The 17707-nt window shown below is 43.2% G+C and overlaps 1 protein-coding gene across 1 annotated transcript in view; it reads left to right on the top strand.

The window, feature by feature from the left end:
• Nucleotides 1–12078, top strand: part of LOC311147102 (solute carrier organic anion transporter family member 5A1-like) — a 34717-nt gene extending 22639 nt beyond the window's left edge. The window contains exons 3-10 of the mRNA XM_084183726.1: nt 869–1001; nt 1576–1793; nt 2616–2780; nt 5286–5484; nt 8458–8617; nt 8960–9201; nt 9387–9451; nt 10686–12078. Of these exons, the coding sequence (XP_084039852.1) occupies nt 869–1001; nt 1576–1793; nt 2616–2780; nt 5286–5484; nt 8458–8617; nt 8960–9201; nt 9387–9451; nt 10686–11158 (1655 nt within the window). The 3' untranslated portion in view covers nt 11159–12078. The remainder of the gene's footprint in view (nt 1–868; nt 1002–1575; nt 1794–2615; nt 2781–5285; nt 5485–8457; nt 8618–8959; nt 9202–9386; nt 9452–10685) is intronic.
• Nucleotides 12079–17707: the final 5629 nt, after the last annotated feature.

The following is a 17707-nucleotide window of genomic DNA, read 5'->3' as shown; positions in this document are numbered from 1 at the left end:
ACCTTGCGTGCGCTGCAGGATTTTAATCCATGACGGCGTAGTGTGTTACTAATGGTTTTCTTTGAGACTGTGGTCCCAGCTCTCTTCAGGTTATTGACCAGGTCCTGCCGTGTAGTTCTGGGCTGATCCCTCACCTTCCTCATGATCATTGATGCCCCACAAGGTGAGATCTTGCATGGAGCCCCAGACCGAGGGTGATTGACCGTCATCTTGAACTTCTTCCATTTTCTAATAATTGCGCCAACAGTTGTTGCCTTCTCACCAAGCTGCTTGCCTATTGACCTGTAGCCCATCCCAGCCTTGTGCAGGTCTACAATTTTATCCCTGATGTCCTTACACAGCTCTCTGGTCTTGGCCATTGTGGAGATGTTGGAGTCTGTTTGATTGAGTGTGTGGACAGGTGTCTTTTATACAGGTAACGAGTTCAAACAGGTGCAGTTAATACAGGTAATGAGTGGAGAACAGGAGGGCTTCTTAAAGAAAAACTAACAGGTCTGTGAGAGCTGTAATTCTTACTGGTTGGTAGGTGATCAAATACTTATGTCATGCAATAAAATGCAAATTAATTACTTACAATTCATACAATGTGATTTTCTGGATTTTTGTTTTAGATTCCGTCTCTCACAGTTGAAGTGTACCTATGATAAAAATTACAGACCTCTACATGCTTTGTAAGTAGGAAAACCTGCAAAATCGGCAGTGTATCCCCACTGTATATCGAGGATATGGTGCCATTTGGGATGCATCCATGCTCTTGATTCTCCATTCTGTTTGCATCCAATGATCCATTCTCTAGGCATCCATATTCTTCTAACCCATTAATTTGTGTATTTGTCCTGACGCCTCACATCTGTCTCTCTCTCTGCAGCCGTCATGTATGTGATGGGAGCCCTGGGTCCGGCTGCTGGGTATCTGCTGGGAGGAGTTCTCATCGGCTTCTACGTCGACCCCAAGACTGTGGTCAACATAGATCAGAGCGACCCTCGCTTTATTGGCAACTGGTAATGTTCCTTACATTTCACTGAATATGTTATATGATGAGATTGAATAGAAATGTTAGCAATTTACATGTTTGGTTGCCAAGGCCTAATATGTTAAATATGGTTGGATTGATTGGAGATGTTAGAAATGTACATGGTATGTACATGTTAGCTTGTCAAATGTTGTGGGACTTTAGGCCAATAGTTTGTGGGAACATCAATGTTCCATGGTGTGTTTAATGTGGGGCTTGTGTGTTGTGTGAATGTGCTATTGAACTCAATGCAGATGATAGGCTAGATATGGGATAATTGTCTTAGACACACAGTGTTGTATACAAAATAAACACTGTACATTACACTCAACATACAGTGGGGAGAACAAGTATTTGATATCCAATTTAATTTTAGATTCCGTCTCTCACAGTTGAAGTGTACCTATGATAAAAATTACAGACCTCTACATGCTTTGTAAGTAGGAAAACCTGCAAAATCGGCAGTGTATCAAATACTTGTTCTCCCCACTGTATATTCGATTTGTAACTATGCTAAACCCTCCCCTAATTTTGTAACTAAGCTAAACCCTTCCTGCTCTCAGGTGGAGCGGCTTCCTGCTCTGTTCTATCGCTATGCTGCTGGTCATCTTCCCCATGTTCACCTTCCCCAAGAAGCTGCCTCCCAGAAACAAGAAGAAGAAGAAGAGGAAAAAGATCAGCCTGGACAACGTGTCCAGTGATGATGAGATCACCAAGGAGAAGACCAACAGCAAGAGCCAGACGGTTACATCATCCATGGGCTTTGGGAAAGACATCAAAGGTATGCTATACAGAAAGCATCCTATTCTCTACGTCAGGGCTGTTCCATCCTGGTCCTGGAGGGCTGAAACACTTCTAGTTTTCATCCTCTCCTTCTAATAAGAGACTAATTCAGACCTGGGACACCAATTAACTACCAGGTAGAAACAAACACTACTTGTGTTTCAGCCCTCCAGGACCAGAATTGAACAGCCCTGCTCTATGTAGTGCACGGCTTTTGACAAGAGCCCTATGGGTCCTTGTCAAAAGCAGTGCACTATATATAGCTAATGGGGTGCAATTTGGGACGCTCACTGAGGCTATTAGAAGCAGGGTTATCTTACTGACTCTTGCCTCTCATATACTATCACTGATACTGATGATAGTATATCAGCGCTCGACATGGTTTGTTGCTGCCACAGACAGCTATATACAGCTAGAGCTGAACTGCTGTCACACTAAAACAACTGAATTACACAATGTAATCACAGCCCATTGCCTTAGTTTTATGTTCTAATAAAGTCCACTTTATTAAGGTACTACTGTATGGGGGTTTCATACTAATCTGGGCAGGTGAAATGTAGTTCCTATTAAGGTTATCCATAATCCTTTATCTTCCTGGTGAGCAGATGTGCCCTTGGATAACTCCATAATATAATTGGACCTTCAGCCTTTGCTGAGTCTGTCTGTCTGTGATGCTCATTTTGTTAACGTGCTGTGTTTTCTCTTTATATTTCTCCCCCTCTCTCATCCCTCTCTCCATCCCTCTCTCTCATCCCTCTCTCCTTCCCTCTCTCTCCATCTCTCTCTCCCTGTCTTTCTCTCCCTCTGTGTCCCTGTGTAGAGCTGCCTAAGGCTGCAGTGAGGATCCTGAGTAATGTCACCTTCCTGTTTGTGAGCCTGTCCTACACTGCAGAGAGCGCCATTGTCACCGCCTTCATCACCTTCATACCCAAGTTCATAGAGTCGCAGTTCGGCATCCCCGCGTCCAGCGCTAGTATCTACACAGGTAAAGACACATCTAGTATCTACACAGGTAAAGATACATATATCTACACAGGTAAAGACACACCTAGTATCTACACAGGTAAAGACACACCTAGTATCTACACAGGTAAAGATACATATATCTACACAGGTAAAGACACACCTAGTATCTACACAGGTAAAGACACACCTAGTATCTACACAGGTAAAGACACACCTAGTATCTACACAGGTAAAGATACATATATCTACACAGGTAAAGACACACCTAGTATCTACACAGGTAAAGACACACCTAGGATCTACACAGGTAAAGATACATACAGTGGGGGAAAAAAGTATTTAGTCAGCCACCAATTGTGCAAGTTCTCCCACTTAAAAAGATGAGAGGCCTGTAATTTTCATCATAGGTACACGTCAACTATGACAGACAAATTGAGAAAAGAAATTCCAGAAAATCACATTGTAGGATTTTTAATGAATTTATTTGCAAATTATGGTGGAAAATAAGTATTTGGTCACCTACAAACAAGCAAGATTTCTGGCTCTCACAGACCTGTAACTTCTTCTTTAAGAGGCTCCTCTGTCCTCCACTCGTTACCTGTATTAATGGCACCTGTTTGAACTTGTTATCAGTATAAAAGACACCTGTCCACAACCTCAAACAGTCACACTCCAAACTCCACTATGGCCAAGACCAAAGAGCTGTCAAAGGACACCAGAAACAAAATTGTAGACCTGCACCAGGCTGGGAAGACTGAATCTGCAATAGGTAAGCAGCTTGGTTTGAAGAAATCAACTGTGGGAGCAATTATTAGGAAATGGAAGACATACAAGACCACTGATAATCTCCCTCGATCTGGGGCTCCATGCAAGATCTCACCCCGTGGGGTCAAAATGATCACAAGAACGGTGAGCAAAAATCCCAGAACCACACGGGGGGACCTAGTGAATGACCTGCAGAGAGCTGGGACCAAAGTAACAAAGCCTACCATCAGTAACACACTACGCTGCCAGGGACTCAAATCCTGCAGTGCCAGACGTGTCCCCCTGCTTAAGCCAGTACATGTCCAGGCCTGTCTGAAGTTTGCTAGAGTGCATTTGGATGATCCAGAAGAGGATTGGGAGAATGTCATATGGTCAGATGAAACCAAAATAGAACTTTTTGGTAAAAACTCAACTCGTCGTGTTTGGGGGACAAAGAATGCTGAGTTGCATCCAAAGAACACCATACCTACTGTGAAGCATGGGGGTGGAAATATCATGCTTTGGGGCTGTTTTTCTGCAAAGGGACCAGGACGACTGATCCGTGTAAAGGAAAGAATGAATGGGGCCATGTATCGTGAGATTTTGAGTGAAAACCTCCTTCCATCAGCAAGGGCATTGAAGATGAAACGTGGCTGGGTCTTTCAGCATGACAATGATCCCAAACACACCGCCGGGGCAACGAAGGAGTGGCTTCGTAAGAAGCATTTCAAGGTCCTGGAGTGGCCTAGCCAGTCTCCAGATCTCAACCCCATAGAAAATCTTTGGAGGGAGTTGAAAGTCCGTGTTGCCCAGCGACAGCCCCAAAACATCACTGCTCTAGAGGAGATCTGCATGGAGGAATGGGCCAAAATACCAGCAACAGTGTGTGAAAACCTTGTGAAGACTTACAGAAAACGTTTGACCTGTGTCATTGCCAACAAAGGGTATATAACAAAGTATTGAAAAACTTTTGTTATTGACCAAATACTTATTTTCCACCATAATTTGCAAATAAATTCATTAAAAATCCTACAATGTGATTTTCTGGATTTTTTTTCTTCTCATTTTGTCTGTCATAGTTGACGTGTACCTATGATGAAAATTACAGGCCTCTCTCATCTTTTTAAGTGGGAGAACTTGCACAATTGGTGGCTGACTAATACACTTTTTCTCCACTGTATATCTACACAGGTAAAGACACACCTCTAACATCCTTCTGTAACTGTATCCAATTTAACTGTTCACCTATACTAGAGTTGCACTCTGAAGCGCATAGCTTGGAACACAGGTCTGTTGGATCTAAATGACCTCCAGCTTCACCACAGAGATCAGTTAGAAGTCAGTTAGAGCCTTCACATTCCTCAAAAGCATCTCAGTCTGGGACACAGCCTGAAGTGGTCTGTATCTTTAAGACTACTCCACATCAGTGGGGCCACGGTGAGATTCACACTCTCACTACTCACTACTTGACCATGTCCCAGATGCCCCCTTTATTTGAGGAGCAGTGTTTGTATTATTCATGGATGCTGGCTGGGCCTCCACTCCATCACTGAGCATTAGTTGTACAGCAAGCTGCGGTAAAGCTCCATCACCACTCCCCTAGAAAGGAGAATCTACTCTACTTCTTGTGTACTTTGGACGGTGTGTTTGGAAGTGAACAGAAGGCCCGAGTAAATTCTGTTGTAGAATTACAAACGTGTAAATGCGAAACAGATTGCCGTGATCTAATCTATGCGTTCTAGAGACAACACCATTGACTGTCTTTCTCCTGCTGGCCCAGGTGTGATCATCGTGCCCAGTGCTGGGGTGGGTATAGTCCTGGGGGGCTACATCATTAAGAAGCTGAAGCTGGGAGCCAGAGAGTCAGCCAAGCTGGCCATGATCTGTAGTGGGGTGTCTCTGCTCTGCTTCTCTACTCTGTTCATAGTGGGCTGTGAGAGCATCAACCTGGGAGGCATCAACATACCATACACCACTGGGTAAGATGGAGACCGCCCTCCCTTCCTTCCTTCATATCCTCCTTCCTTTCTTTGCTTCACTCAATACTCCTCTCGGACTCATGTAATCCCCTGTCGATCTTGCCCTGTTTTTCTCATCCCCTCAAAATTCAGTTGATTATTTCTCTGCGAACATTCCAGCCTCCAAAAACCAATATCAAAGAATTAAGCAATGTGAGGAATTGTTTAGTTTGTACACTAAGCAGTGGGCGTGCGTTTGTGTGTTTCCCAGTAATGATGAGAAGGGGAGGTGAAGGTCATGATGAAAGACAGAAGGCCCCTGTGGCTGTCACCAGATTGAACAACTCTGATGCACGACACTGTTATCATCTAGAATTAGAGCCTGACCGATATGGGATTTATGGGTCCGATACCGATTTTAGGGAGGCAAAAGTAACTGATTACCGATATATCTGCCGATTTTATATTGTTTTTTTAGAGGTGGAATAAAAATCAGACAAATTGACACACATTGTAATCAAAAGTATTAACATAAACTCTAAATGATGATAATTTCTTAGATCAAATATTAAAATTAAAATGTATTTAAGAACATTGTATTTGTGGTTTGCCCACACATTTTATTTACTTAATCAAATACGCTGGCTGTGGCAAGCTGCTCACCGTCAAACCACCATGCCAAGTCTCTCACGTTGTGACCTAGAGCTAAATTATGTTCAATGAGCAGCTGGTAGAGCGCCCTCTTCAGGCAAACATTTAACATTTCTAGAAATGACCGCAAATGAGTTTATTATACACTGCTCAAAAAGATAAAGGGAACACTTAAACAATACAATGTAACTCCAAGTCAATCACACTTCTGTGAAATCAAACTGTCCACTTAGGAAGCAACACTGATTGACAATAAATGTCACATGCTGTTGTGCAAATGGAATAGACAACAGGTGGAAATTATAGGCAATTAGCAAGACACCCCCAATAAAGAAGTGGTTCTGCAGGTGGTGACCACAGACCACTTCTCAGTTCCTATGCTTCCTGGCTGATGTTTTGATCACTTTTGAATGCTGGCGGTGCTTTCACTCTAGTGGTAGCATGAGACGGAGTCTACAACCCACACAAGTGGCTCAGGTAGTGCAGCTCATCCAGGATGGCACATCAATGTGAGCTGTGGCAAGAAGGTTTGCTGTGTCTGTCAGCGTAGTGTCCAGAGCATGGAGGCGCTACCAGGAGACAGGCCAGTACATCAGGAGACGTGGAGGAGGCCGTAGGAGGGCAACAACCCAGCAGCAGGACCGCTACCTCCGCCTTTGTGCAAGGAGGAGCAGGAGGAGCACTGCCAGAGCCCTGCAAAATGACCTCCAGCAGGCCACAAATGTGCATGTGTCTGCTCAAACGGTCAGAAACAGACTCCATGAGGGTGGTATGAGGGCCCGACGTCCACAGGTGGGGGTTGTGCTTACAGCCCAACACCGTGCAGGACGTTTGGCATTTGCCAGAGAACACCAAGATTGGCAAATTCGCCACTGGCGCCCTGTGCTCTTCACAGATGAAAGCAGGTTCACACTGAGCACATGTGACAGACGCGACAGAGTCTGGAGACGCCGTGGAGAACGTTCTGCTGCCTGCAACATCCTCCAGCATGACCGGTTTGGCGGTGGGTCAGTCATGGTGTGGGGTGGCATTTCTTTGGGGGGCCGCACAGCCCTCCATGTGCTCGCCAGAGGTAGCCTGACTGCCATTAGGTACCAAGATGAGATCCTCAGACCCGTTGTGAGACCATATGCTGGTGCGGTTGGCCCTGGGTTCCTCCTAATGCAAGACAATGCTAGACCTCATGTGGTTGGAGTGTGTCAGCAGTTCCTGCAAGAGGAAGGCATTGATGCTATGGACTGGCCCGCCCGTTCCCCAGACCTGAATCCAATTGAGCACATCTGGGACATCATGTCTCGCTCCATCCACCAACGCCACGTTGCACCACAGACTGTCCAGGAGTTGGCAGATGCTTTAGTCCAGGTCTGGGAGGAGATCCCTCAGGAGACCATCCGCCACCTCATCAGGAGCATGCCCAGGCGTTGTAGGGAGGTCATACAGGCACGTGGAGGCCACACACACTACTGAGCCTAATTTTGACTTGTTTTAAGGACATTACATCAAAGTAGGATCAGCCTGTAGTGTGGTTTTCCACTTTAATTTTGAGTGTGACTCCAAATCCAGACCTCCATGGGTTGATCAATTTGATTTCCATTGATCATTTTTGTGTGATTTTGTTGTCAGCACATTCAACTATGTAAAGAAAAAAGTATTTAATAAGATTATTTCATTAATTCAGATCTAGGATGTGTTCTTTTAGTGTTCCCTTTATTTTTTTGAGCAGTGTATGTGTATAATATAGGGCGCTTTATCTGTGGAATAAAGACTGATACAAATATTTCAGTGAAAGGCTTATATCGGGCGATTTTAATATCAGTCAACCGATTTATCGGTGGGGCTCGATCTAGAATGAATTAACTCTCTGTTCTGCAGTCCTGGGGCCTTGTCTCCTCTCTTAGGTCCAACCACTGGTTCTGTCCCAAATGGCACCCTATTCCCATTTAGTGCACTACTTTTGACCAGGTCCCATTTGTCCCTGATCCAATTATGATTTGTTCATCCCTCCCTGATATATCTTCAATAATTGTTGTAATTGCCCTTGTTCTGGGCAATGTGTTTCGGTGCAACTAATATCAGTGTAAATGTGCCCATTGAATAGCAGCACGGTAAGATAGTCTGACTTAATATTATGTTTATTCAGTTTTAGGATAAAGCTGTGATCTGCCTCTTCCTTCCCCTCCCCCTCTCCCCTTCTTTCTCCCTCTCACTTCACCTCTTGCTTTCTCTCCCTCTTCCCTCTCCCTACACTCTCCTCCTCTGTTCCTCTTCCTATACTCTGCCCCTTAATCTCCCTCTCCATTCCTATTCTCTCTAAATGATCTCTCTCTCCCTCTCTCTTTTCAGTCCTACTCTGACTATGACGCATCGTAATCTGACTGGAGGGTGTAATGTGAACTGTGGCTGTAAGATCCATGAGTACGCTCCGGTCTGTGGCTCTGATGGCATCACCTACTTTAACCCCTGCCTGGCAGGCTGTAGCAGTGTGGGCAACGACAGCACAGGAGTGAGTCCCTCAGTCCCTCAAACACAGTGCGCTGAACGATCGGCAGACGTACGCCAGATCCACATTCGGTGCAATGTGTGCGAGCATTAAAGCTAGGGCCAGGAGTTCTTCTTGGCCATCTTGACTTGACCAGGAAAAACTATATTGTTAGGCCCTAGTTATAGCTTACTGTTCATTGAACAAACATTCGTTAAGCATCCATTTACAGTGTACAGTCCACATTGGTAGTACTTGAATAACACACTCCTAGTGGTACGCACAGTTGCTCCTTAGAAGTTCACATCCATAGTACAATAAGATGAGCTGAGAGTGATGCTTTGTGTCCGCCCCTTCCTTTGTCAGATCCGGAACTATTCGGACTGTGCGTGTGTCCAGAGCAGACAGGTCATCACCCCCTCCTCCAACGGCCAGGGCAACCAGCTGCAGCTTGTCATCGTCAAGACCTACCTGAACGAGAACGGCTACGCTGTGTCGGGGAAGTGTGACCGCACCTGCAGCACACTCATACCCTTCCTCATCTTCCTCTTCATCGTCACACTCATCACAGCCTGCGCACAGCCCTCCGCCATCATCGTCACTCTCAGGTATAGACCACCCAAAAGAAAACACACTTATAGACACACATATTGTAAGGTTAAGGTTGAGGTATGGACCCATTCCGGAACAAAACAAAATACACAAACAAGAAGTTATTGTGTGAAGTAGTAGTTGTATTGTGAGCGCTCTTCTTCTCTTCACTGTTTCATCCCTTCTTCCTCCTCTCCTCTAGGTCAGTAGAAGAGCAGGAGAGACCCTTTGCACTTGGGATGCAGTTTGTTCTCCTCAGGACCCTTGGTGAGGGATGCAGCTTGGCTAACCAGTGAAATACACTGATGAATACTGTAGAGTGCCATTCTGAGAGGTTCTTTTTTTTTTTTTAGTTTTAAGTGTGATCTGACTCTGTCTCCTCCATGAGGAGTAATGAAAGGAAAATGTAATTTGAGAAGATAGGCTCCCATTTCCTATCAGAGAGCATTACTAAGAGGAACAGAAAAGGAATCAAAACATTTTCTCTGCATCGAGACATGTATTGCTGATAGGGCTGTCAAAGGTAACGCGTTAATTACAGTTTACTTTTTGAATTTTTCACGCTGTTAATTTTGGAATGGTGGGCCACCACTGCTAAATGAATATAGGGGAAACACTGGAGCTGTCTCTCTTGAGATGCTGAAACCATCCACTCTGCGTTCAGCTTTGACCAACAAAGTTGAAGGAAAACGTACAGAAAGTTTAACCATAAACACTTTCCCAGGCGTTTCTTAAGATAACAGCAAAAACTTAATTTCCACAGAAGTAGCTAGCCAGTTATGCTAACATTAGCTAGCTAGCTAACCAAACAAGAATGTTTACAATGCCATGGCTGAATGCCTCTAGATTCAACACAATGATTTTAATCAGAAAATAACTTCCTTTCCATTTACGTAAGGTTTTTGTTGTATTTCTCAGATTAAAGCAAATGATCCCAATTCTATTACAGTAGCAGCTTGTGACTAGTTCATGGTGGACATGGATAAGAAGTAGCCTAGGCTAGATACAATAGCTGTATGATATTTTACATCAACTTTTATATCAGACCAGGCTGAGTTTTCTTCCCCTATAATCAAAATATATTATACCTACAACCCAATGGAATGAAACATCATTAAATAGGGTCAAATTTGAACCATTTCTCAAATGTAAAAAAACAAACATGCGATTTAACTAGCTACATTTTTTATATCGTTTGACAGCCCTAATTGCTGATATTAAATATCTCAAGATCAAGTTGAAAACGTACTGTAATTAGGCTAAAGATATTAGGCTTTAGAAATGGGAATGTGTGTTTGGCTTCCTGCTCTGAAAGAAGATGTCCTTCCTTCCCCGCAGCCTACATCCTTATACCAATCTTACTTCTGCTGCTGTTCCTCTCCTCTCTCCCCAGCCTATATCCCTACTCCCATCTACTATTATAACTGTTCCTCTTCTCTCTCCCCAGCCTATATCCCTACTCCCATCTACTATTATAACTGTTCCTCTTCTCTCTCCCCAGCCTATATCCCTACTCCCATCTACTTTGGGGCAGTGATCGACACAACCTGTATGCTGTGGCAGCAGGACTGTGGCATCCACGGCTCCTGCTGGGAGTATGACGTCACTTCCTTCCGCTTCGTCTACTTCGGCCTGGCCGCCAGCCTCAAGTTCATTGGCTTCATCTTCATCTTCCTCACCTGGTACTCCATCAAGTACAAGGAAGAGCGTCTGGAGCGCTGGCTGAAACACCTCTCGCCCATGGACACAGTCAGCGACCTCATCTGCCACGCCGGGGGTCACAAGGGGCACGCCCGTACCCGCTCCTGTCCCGTAAATATACCACGCAACGAACCTCCCATCATCCCCATCCTCAACAGGGGCCTCAGCAGCCAGAGCTGCCCGGGGAACAGCCTGAAGAGCCTGAAAGCAATAACCCCGCCGGCCCCTCGCCCTCCCACTCGCTCTCTGGAACAGGTGTCTGCCCGCATCTGAGGGCTGGGTGATGTTTCCAACCAACTCCAGCCCTCCCTGCTAGCCTCAGTCTGCAATGTGTACCTTTCTCACTCTGGTTCTCACTTGTATAGTATCCACTCACTCACTCACTCACACACACACACACACACACACACACACACACACACACACACACACACACACACACACACACACGTCACTCAGACAAGCAGCGGTTGGTCAACATGTATACAGGAAGACACTGGGATGGATACCTCGGTTTAGCTAATCTCCTCTTCCCTCTACCTAGTGTGCTTGTGTGCTTTTTTTGTTTATTTTCATCATGGAAGTGAATGTGTATTATTATCCCTGCATATCATCTCTTTAGAAAATTGCAAGTATGATCGTAATGATGGTATTGTGGCATGGTGCTATGTGAAAATGACATGAATAATAGCCTTCATTGCTCAGTTGTATTGTTAATTCTAAGACCTCAGCAGGATAAGGTGATTGAGCTAAGAAGCTTGGCCGGCGAGCACAAACTAAATCCTGTACTATGCAAGGTCTTTCTTTTTGCCCTATTATACAATGGCAAGCAGTATTAAAGGCACACAGTGAGTGTTGCCTTCCCTTCCCATACAATGTACAAACGTCGTTCAGCATTGCCCCAGACCTGCGTGTAATGATGAGTGGTTGACTTGGAAAGGATATGTTTGAAACATTTGGAATTGGAACCTCTTCTCCTGTATTATGTGGCAACCTCATAGACCAGCCCACAAATACTTCCTTTGCCGTAGTTCTAGTTCAGACACACTTGGGGCTGCATCCCAAATGGTACCCAAATACCTATATAGTGTAATACCTTTGACAAGGGCTCATAGGTCTCTGGTCAAAAGTAGTGCACTACATGGGGGAATAGGGTGCCATTTGGGACACCAACTTATAACACTCATGATGACCCCCCCCCTCAGTGTTGCTTCATGTGCTATGGGCTTTACAGAACGAAGGCGTATTTTGCTTACCGGTCTCTAAGAAAACTTGTTTCACACAAAGCTCCTACTTTAATGCTGCAATATGTAACTTTTTTGGCGACTTGACAAAATTCATATTGAAATGCCAGTTATAGATCTGTCATTCTCATTGAAAGCAAGTCTAAGAAGCAGTAGATCTGTTCTATGTGTGCTATTTCTATGTTTCCCGTTTTTAAGTTTCAATTTTGCGTCATTTACTTTCGGTTTTGTACACCAGCTGAAAATACAATATTTTTGGTTATGGAAAATATATTTCACAGCGGTTTAGATGGTACAATGATTCTCTAAACACTATACTTGCTCGTTTTGTCACATAAACTGACATTAGGTGAACTATTAGAATTTTAGCTACCAGAAAATGGCTCAGGTCAAAAGTAGTGCACTATATAGGGAATAGGGTGCCATTTGGCACACATCCAATGTTTTAACCAACCAGAGCCCCTGCTGGCTCTGTGGTGGAGCAGACCAGACCATTGCTGCTGGTGCCAAGAGACTGCTGTGCTTCCCATGATCAGCTAAACCACACAGACAAACCACTCTTTCACATAAGTTAGTTAGTGTCAGTAGTTTAGTAGCTTGTGTCACGGGCCTCACCTCACCTTCGAGCGAAGCCTGGGAGTCTGAGGCTAGCAGTTTAGTTCAGTCTGTCTGTACCACACCAAGCATGAGTAAAAGGTATGGATGTGTAATTAATGGATTTAACAGCAGGGCGACTTCTCCCATGTACTGTGTAACTGAGCCGCATTTCCATTTTTAAACAATGCTCTTTAGTGAATTAGTATAAAGTCTAACTACTCAGTATGTCTACCATACAGCATGTGCACTGTCACAGTGATAACAATCATTGGCTTCTGAGGTTGTTTGTTTTGCCTTTTGGTGTAACCCTTTTCGTTTCACCCTTTTTTACTAACTCAAAGGAAATCAGACTAATTGCTTAAACAGTGCTAAGTCGAGCTTAGGGCTGTGAGTTCCTAAACTCGCACAGCTCAGTAATCAATAAGATTACATGGACATGGGGGGAACCTGATCCTAGATCAGCACTCCTACTTTAAGACTCTTGATACAGAAGGCCCATGAGCTGGAGGGCAACAAGATTGTTGAAACATTCAAATAGTTTGTGGGTGTAACATGCAATATTCAAGGACATATTGCTGTTAGTTTCGCAGGGTGTTTGAGGACACCTGCTGGTCAGATGTGGTAAGCAATATTATAGAAAGACAAATTAAGCTTTGTGGTGTTTTCCAAAGCGAAATAACTATACAATTATTTGGTGGAATAATCTTATTTTCAGTTAATTCTAACACTTAAATGTTGGAAGTTAAATTATGCTTTTCTATGTACCTATGTTGAATTTGGGCAGTTGGAACAGCACTTACATGATACAATGTGGCTGTTGGGTTAGAGTTAATAGCATTAAAAGCTATGGTTTATATTGCCTTTGGGATATTATACTGAACAAAAATATAAACACAACATCAAATCAAAATCAACAATGCAGTTCAGTTAAGAGTTAAGAAAATATTTACTAAATAAACTAAAGTAAGAAATAAAATGACATGCAACAATTTCAACGATTTTACTGAGTTACAGTTCATATAAGGAAATCAGTCAATTTAAATAAATTCATTAGGCCCTAATCTATGGATTTCACATGACTGGGCAGGGGCACAGCCATGGGTAGTTCTGTGAGGTCATAGGCCCACCCACTGGGGAGCCAGGCCAATCAGAAAGTGTTTTTCCCCATTAAAGGGCTTTATTACAGACAGAAATACTCCTCAGTTTCATCAGCTGCCCGGATGGCTGGTCTCAGACGATCCCGCAGGTGAAGAAGCCGGATGTGGAGGTCCTGGGCAGGCGTGGTTACACGTGGTCTGCGTTTGTGAGGCCGGTTGGACGTACTGCCAAATTCTCTAAAACGACATTGGAGGTGGCTTATGGTAGAGAAATGAACATTAAATTATCTGGCAACAGCTCTGGTGGACATTCCTGCAGTCAGCATGTCAATTGCACGCTCCCTCAGAACTTGAGACATCTGTGGCATTGTGTTGTGTGGCAAAACTGCACATTTTAGAGTGACCTTTTATTGTCCCCAGTATAGGGTGCACCTGTGTAATGGTCATGCTGTTTAATCAGCTTCTTGATATGCCACACCTGTAAGGTGGATAGTTTATCTTGGCAAAGGAGAAATGCTCACTAACAGGGATGTAAACAAATTTGTGCACAACATTTTAGAGAAATAAGCTTTTTGTGCATATGGAACGTTTCTGGGATCTTATTTCAGCTCATGAAACATGGGACCAACACTTTACATGTTGCGTTTATATTTTTGTTCAGTATATAACATGTTGCCGATAAAATGGAAAGGTACCATAGCTCTTTATAATAAACGGAATGATTTAAGGGATTTTTAAATGATTAAACTGACATGGTCATCTAGAATAACATTGCAATGTATCTGCCAATAGTAGTGACAGACAGGCTAATTGATGCATGTAATAATTTTCAGTAATCAGTGGAAAAATACACTATTATTAAAGGATAGAAATCACATAATTCTTAGTCAAACATTCCATTTAATGTGAAAGAATAAGTAGGTTATGTAGAGAGCATTCGGGGGCAAATTAATTATATTTCTAGCTACATTTTGACTCAAGGATTCTCCTAACTTTAGTGTTATTGAATCTGTTAGTGAAAGGCTACAGTATTATGTTTCTCAGTGCCTACTTTTCCTAATAATTGATTACTACATCAGTGTTTATTTAACCTTTTATGCCATTTTTATTTGGTGATTCTGAAATGCTCTTGACTTCAAGTAATGACTCTCAATGATATGACTGACTGTGAAGAATTTAACTCTAGGACTTTCGGTTTACTTGCTGCCATCAATAGACCTTTTCAACCTATACCTACATTACCAGGATGTTTGCTGCAGAATTCCTATACTCTTGTGATACTCACCCTCAAACCTACTGTTCCTCTGGAGCGAGGAGCTCTCTCTTACCTCCCTGTGTAGTGCTGTCATCAGTCATTGTATGTGGCATAAAACGAGGACTTGACCTGGATGCTACGATAAAGACTATTTCAGGTAGATTGTAGTTGTATCTTCTTTATCAGTATTGTATTTATTTCAATTCAAATGACAGTGTTAAATGACAAGTTAATGCCTCAGCTATAGGGTTGACATCATAGAAAGAAACATGTAGATTGTTTGCTGACACTGTTTACAAATGCCTTGGATACTTGACCTCTGTCAATAAAAATTTTGAAAAATAAATAAATCCAGTGTATTGAATCGGGATTTCTGTCTGATGCAACAAAAAGCCTGGAAGGTAGTTAAAGAAGTGCTTGTTGGAGCCGGTAATAAACATAACATTTGGGATGCACACGCTGTGTTTCCCAAACTCGGTACTGCCCCCCCCCAGCAATTCAGCTGATTCAAATAACTAACTCATCATCAAGCTTTCATTATCTTAATCAACTGTGTAGTGCTAGGACAAAAACCAAAATGTGCATTCACTGGGGGGCCCCAGGACTGAGTTTGGGAAACCGTGCTCTAGACAAACCACAAGGTGGCAGAGTACATTTTACATTTTAGTCATTTAGCAGATGCTCTTATCCAGAGCGACTTACAGTGAGTGCATAAATTTTTTTTTCATACTGGCCCCCCGTGGGAATCGAACCCACAACCCTGCCGTTGCAAGCGCCATGCTCTACCAACTGAGCTACACGGGGCCTGTAGGGATGTGATGATGAATGATACATTTTTAATGTGACCAACGAAAGCAGTCACACTTTATTGTTAAAATTATTATTATTCTTTAGAACTCTAGTTTCCGTACACTGTGTAAGCTAGAAACGTAATTCAAACTTTAAAACGTGCAGAATGGTCTGGATTGAGTTGCTTGTATACAACCTTTTGTTACATTTATACTTTTTTAAACTATTACTTTTTGTCTTTCTCTATTCACTTTAATGGGATTTATTCAAATCCTAAAGCTTCAATTGTTAAAAACTCCCATGACTTCCAACGTTCTATTCACTGTAAACAATGTAACTTTCTACCCCCTTTTTCGATCTTGTCTCATCGCTGCAACGAAGGTCGAGGCATGCGTCCCCTGAAACATGACCTACCAAACCGCGCTTCTTAACACCCGCCAGCCGCACCAACGTGTTAACACCCTTCAACTGACAACCGAGGTCAGCCTGCAGGCGTCCTGCCCGTCACAAGGAGTCGCTAGAGCAAATGAGTAAAGTAAAGCCCTCCTGGCCAAACCCTCCCCTAACCCGGACGACGCTGGGCCAATTGTGCGCTGTGCTATGGGACTCCCGATCACAGCCGGTTATGATACAGCCCGGGATCGAACCCGGGTCTGTAGTGATGCATCTAGCACCTTAGACCGCAGCGCCACTCGGGAGACCAACAATGTAACTTTTGACACAAATCAGTTACTTTGACCACTTTTCCAACAACATATGCAGAAACTTCGAGCGAATTAAGTCTTATTCTACTTCTATGCTATTCAAATCTGAAATCAAATCAAATGATACAGCTGTTTTAGTAACCACATCAACTTATTTTCTCTCAACTTTTACAAACAACTGAAATGTTGACCAAAAAATCTGAACATAAATATATTCTACCAATCAAACTATATGTTGCCTTAAGAGTTCAGCAAAGTTGGTAGAATCCTATTCAAACTGATTCACAGCTGTAATTGCTGCCAAAAGAGAACGTATTTTGTAATTTGGGCAGTGCTTGACTTGGGCAGGAGCTCACTGGAGCTGAGTACCGGCACCTCAAATGTTCTACTGCTTGAGCTCCTGTTCCTCTTATAGAATGTTAGATCAAAAATATTGTGGAGCTCTTGCACCTAAATATAAACAGTACCGGCACCCAAAACGAATACTTGACACTTATTTCAGTCCAAGTCAAGCACTGAATTTGGGTGAACTATTCCTTTAAGCTCCTATTTAATGGGAGTTATATTTGATAGGAGATGGTTTAAACTTTATGGGTTTTCAAGGACACTTTGGACAGCTGTAAATATGTAATATATGTTGTTGTTTTTTTCTGTATATAATACAGTGAAACTTAATGTTGGAACATTGATCAAACTGGACAGTGGTGATTCACAGTGGTGCAAAAGTTTTTGCTGTCCCTAGCTCTTGAGAACCCAAGGGGTACCAAGGGGTTTACAGCCAGTCGCCCTCTTGGGTTCTCAGTTTAAGATCTGGACCACAGCTTGCTCCATTTGAATGACAATCCAGACGCTCTATTTTAACGTTTATAAATGTCTCGCTCAGATTTGTTCCAAATGTTCCAAATATTTCCAAAACAGTATCGCGTGTGAGGCATATTTGCGTTTAGACAGAGCATTTTGCCAGCGTCGGGGGATTTACCTCAGTCACCAGCATATAGCCAAATATTTTTATAACTAGCAATCTGTGATATAGCTATGTGGAATGACACAATGTAAAGCAATGGCATTGGAGTTACTCTGTCCCCCAACCTGCAGTAACAAGATACCATTGCTGACGTAAGTGACGGAATGACGTT

This window comes from Coregonus lavaretus (genome assembly GCF_964263955.1).
Source record: "Coregonus lavaretus genome assembly, chromosome: 19".
NCBI lineage: Eukaryota > Metazoa > Chordata > Actinopteri > Salmoniformes > Salmonidae > Coregonus > Coregonus lavaretus.
This window is presented reverse-complemented; position numbering and strand designations above follow the sequence as displayed.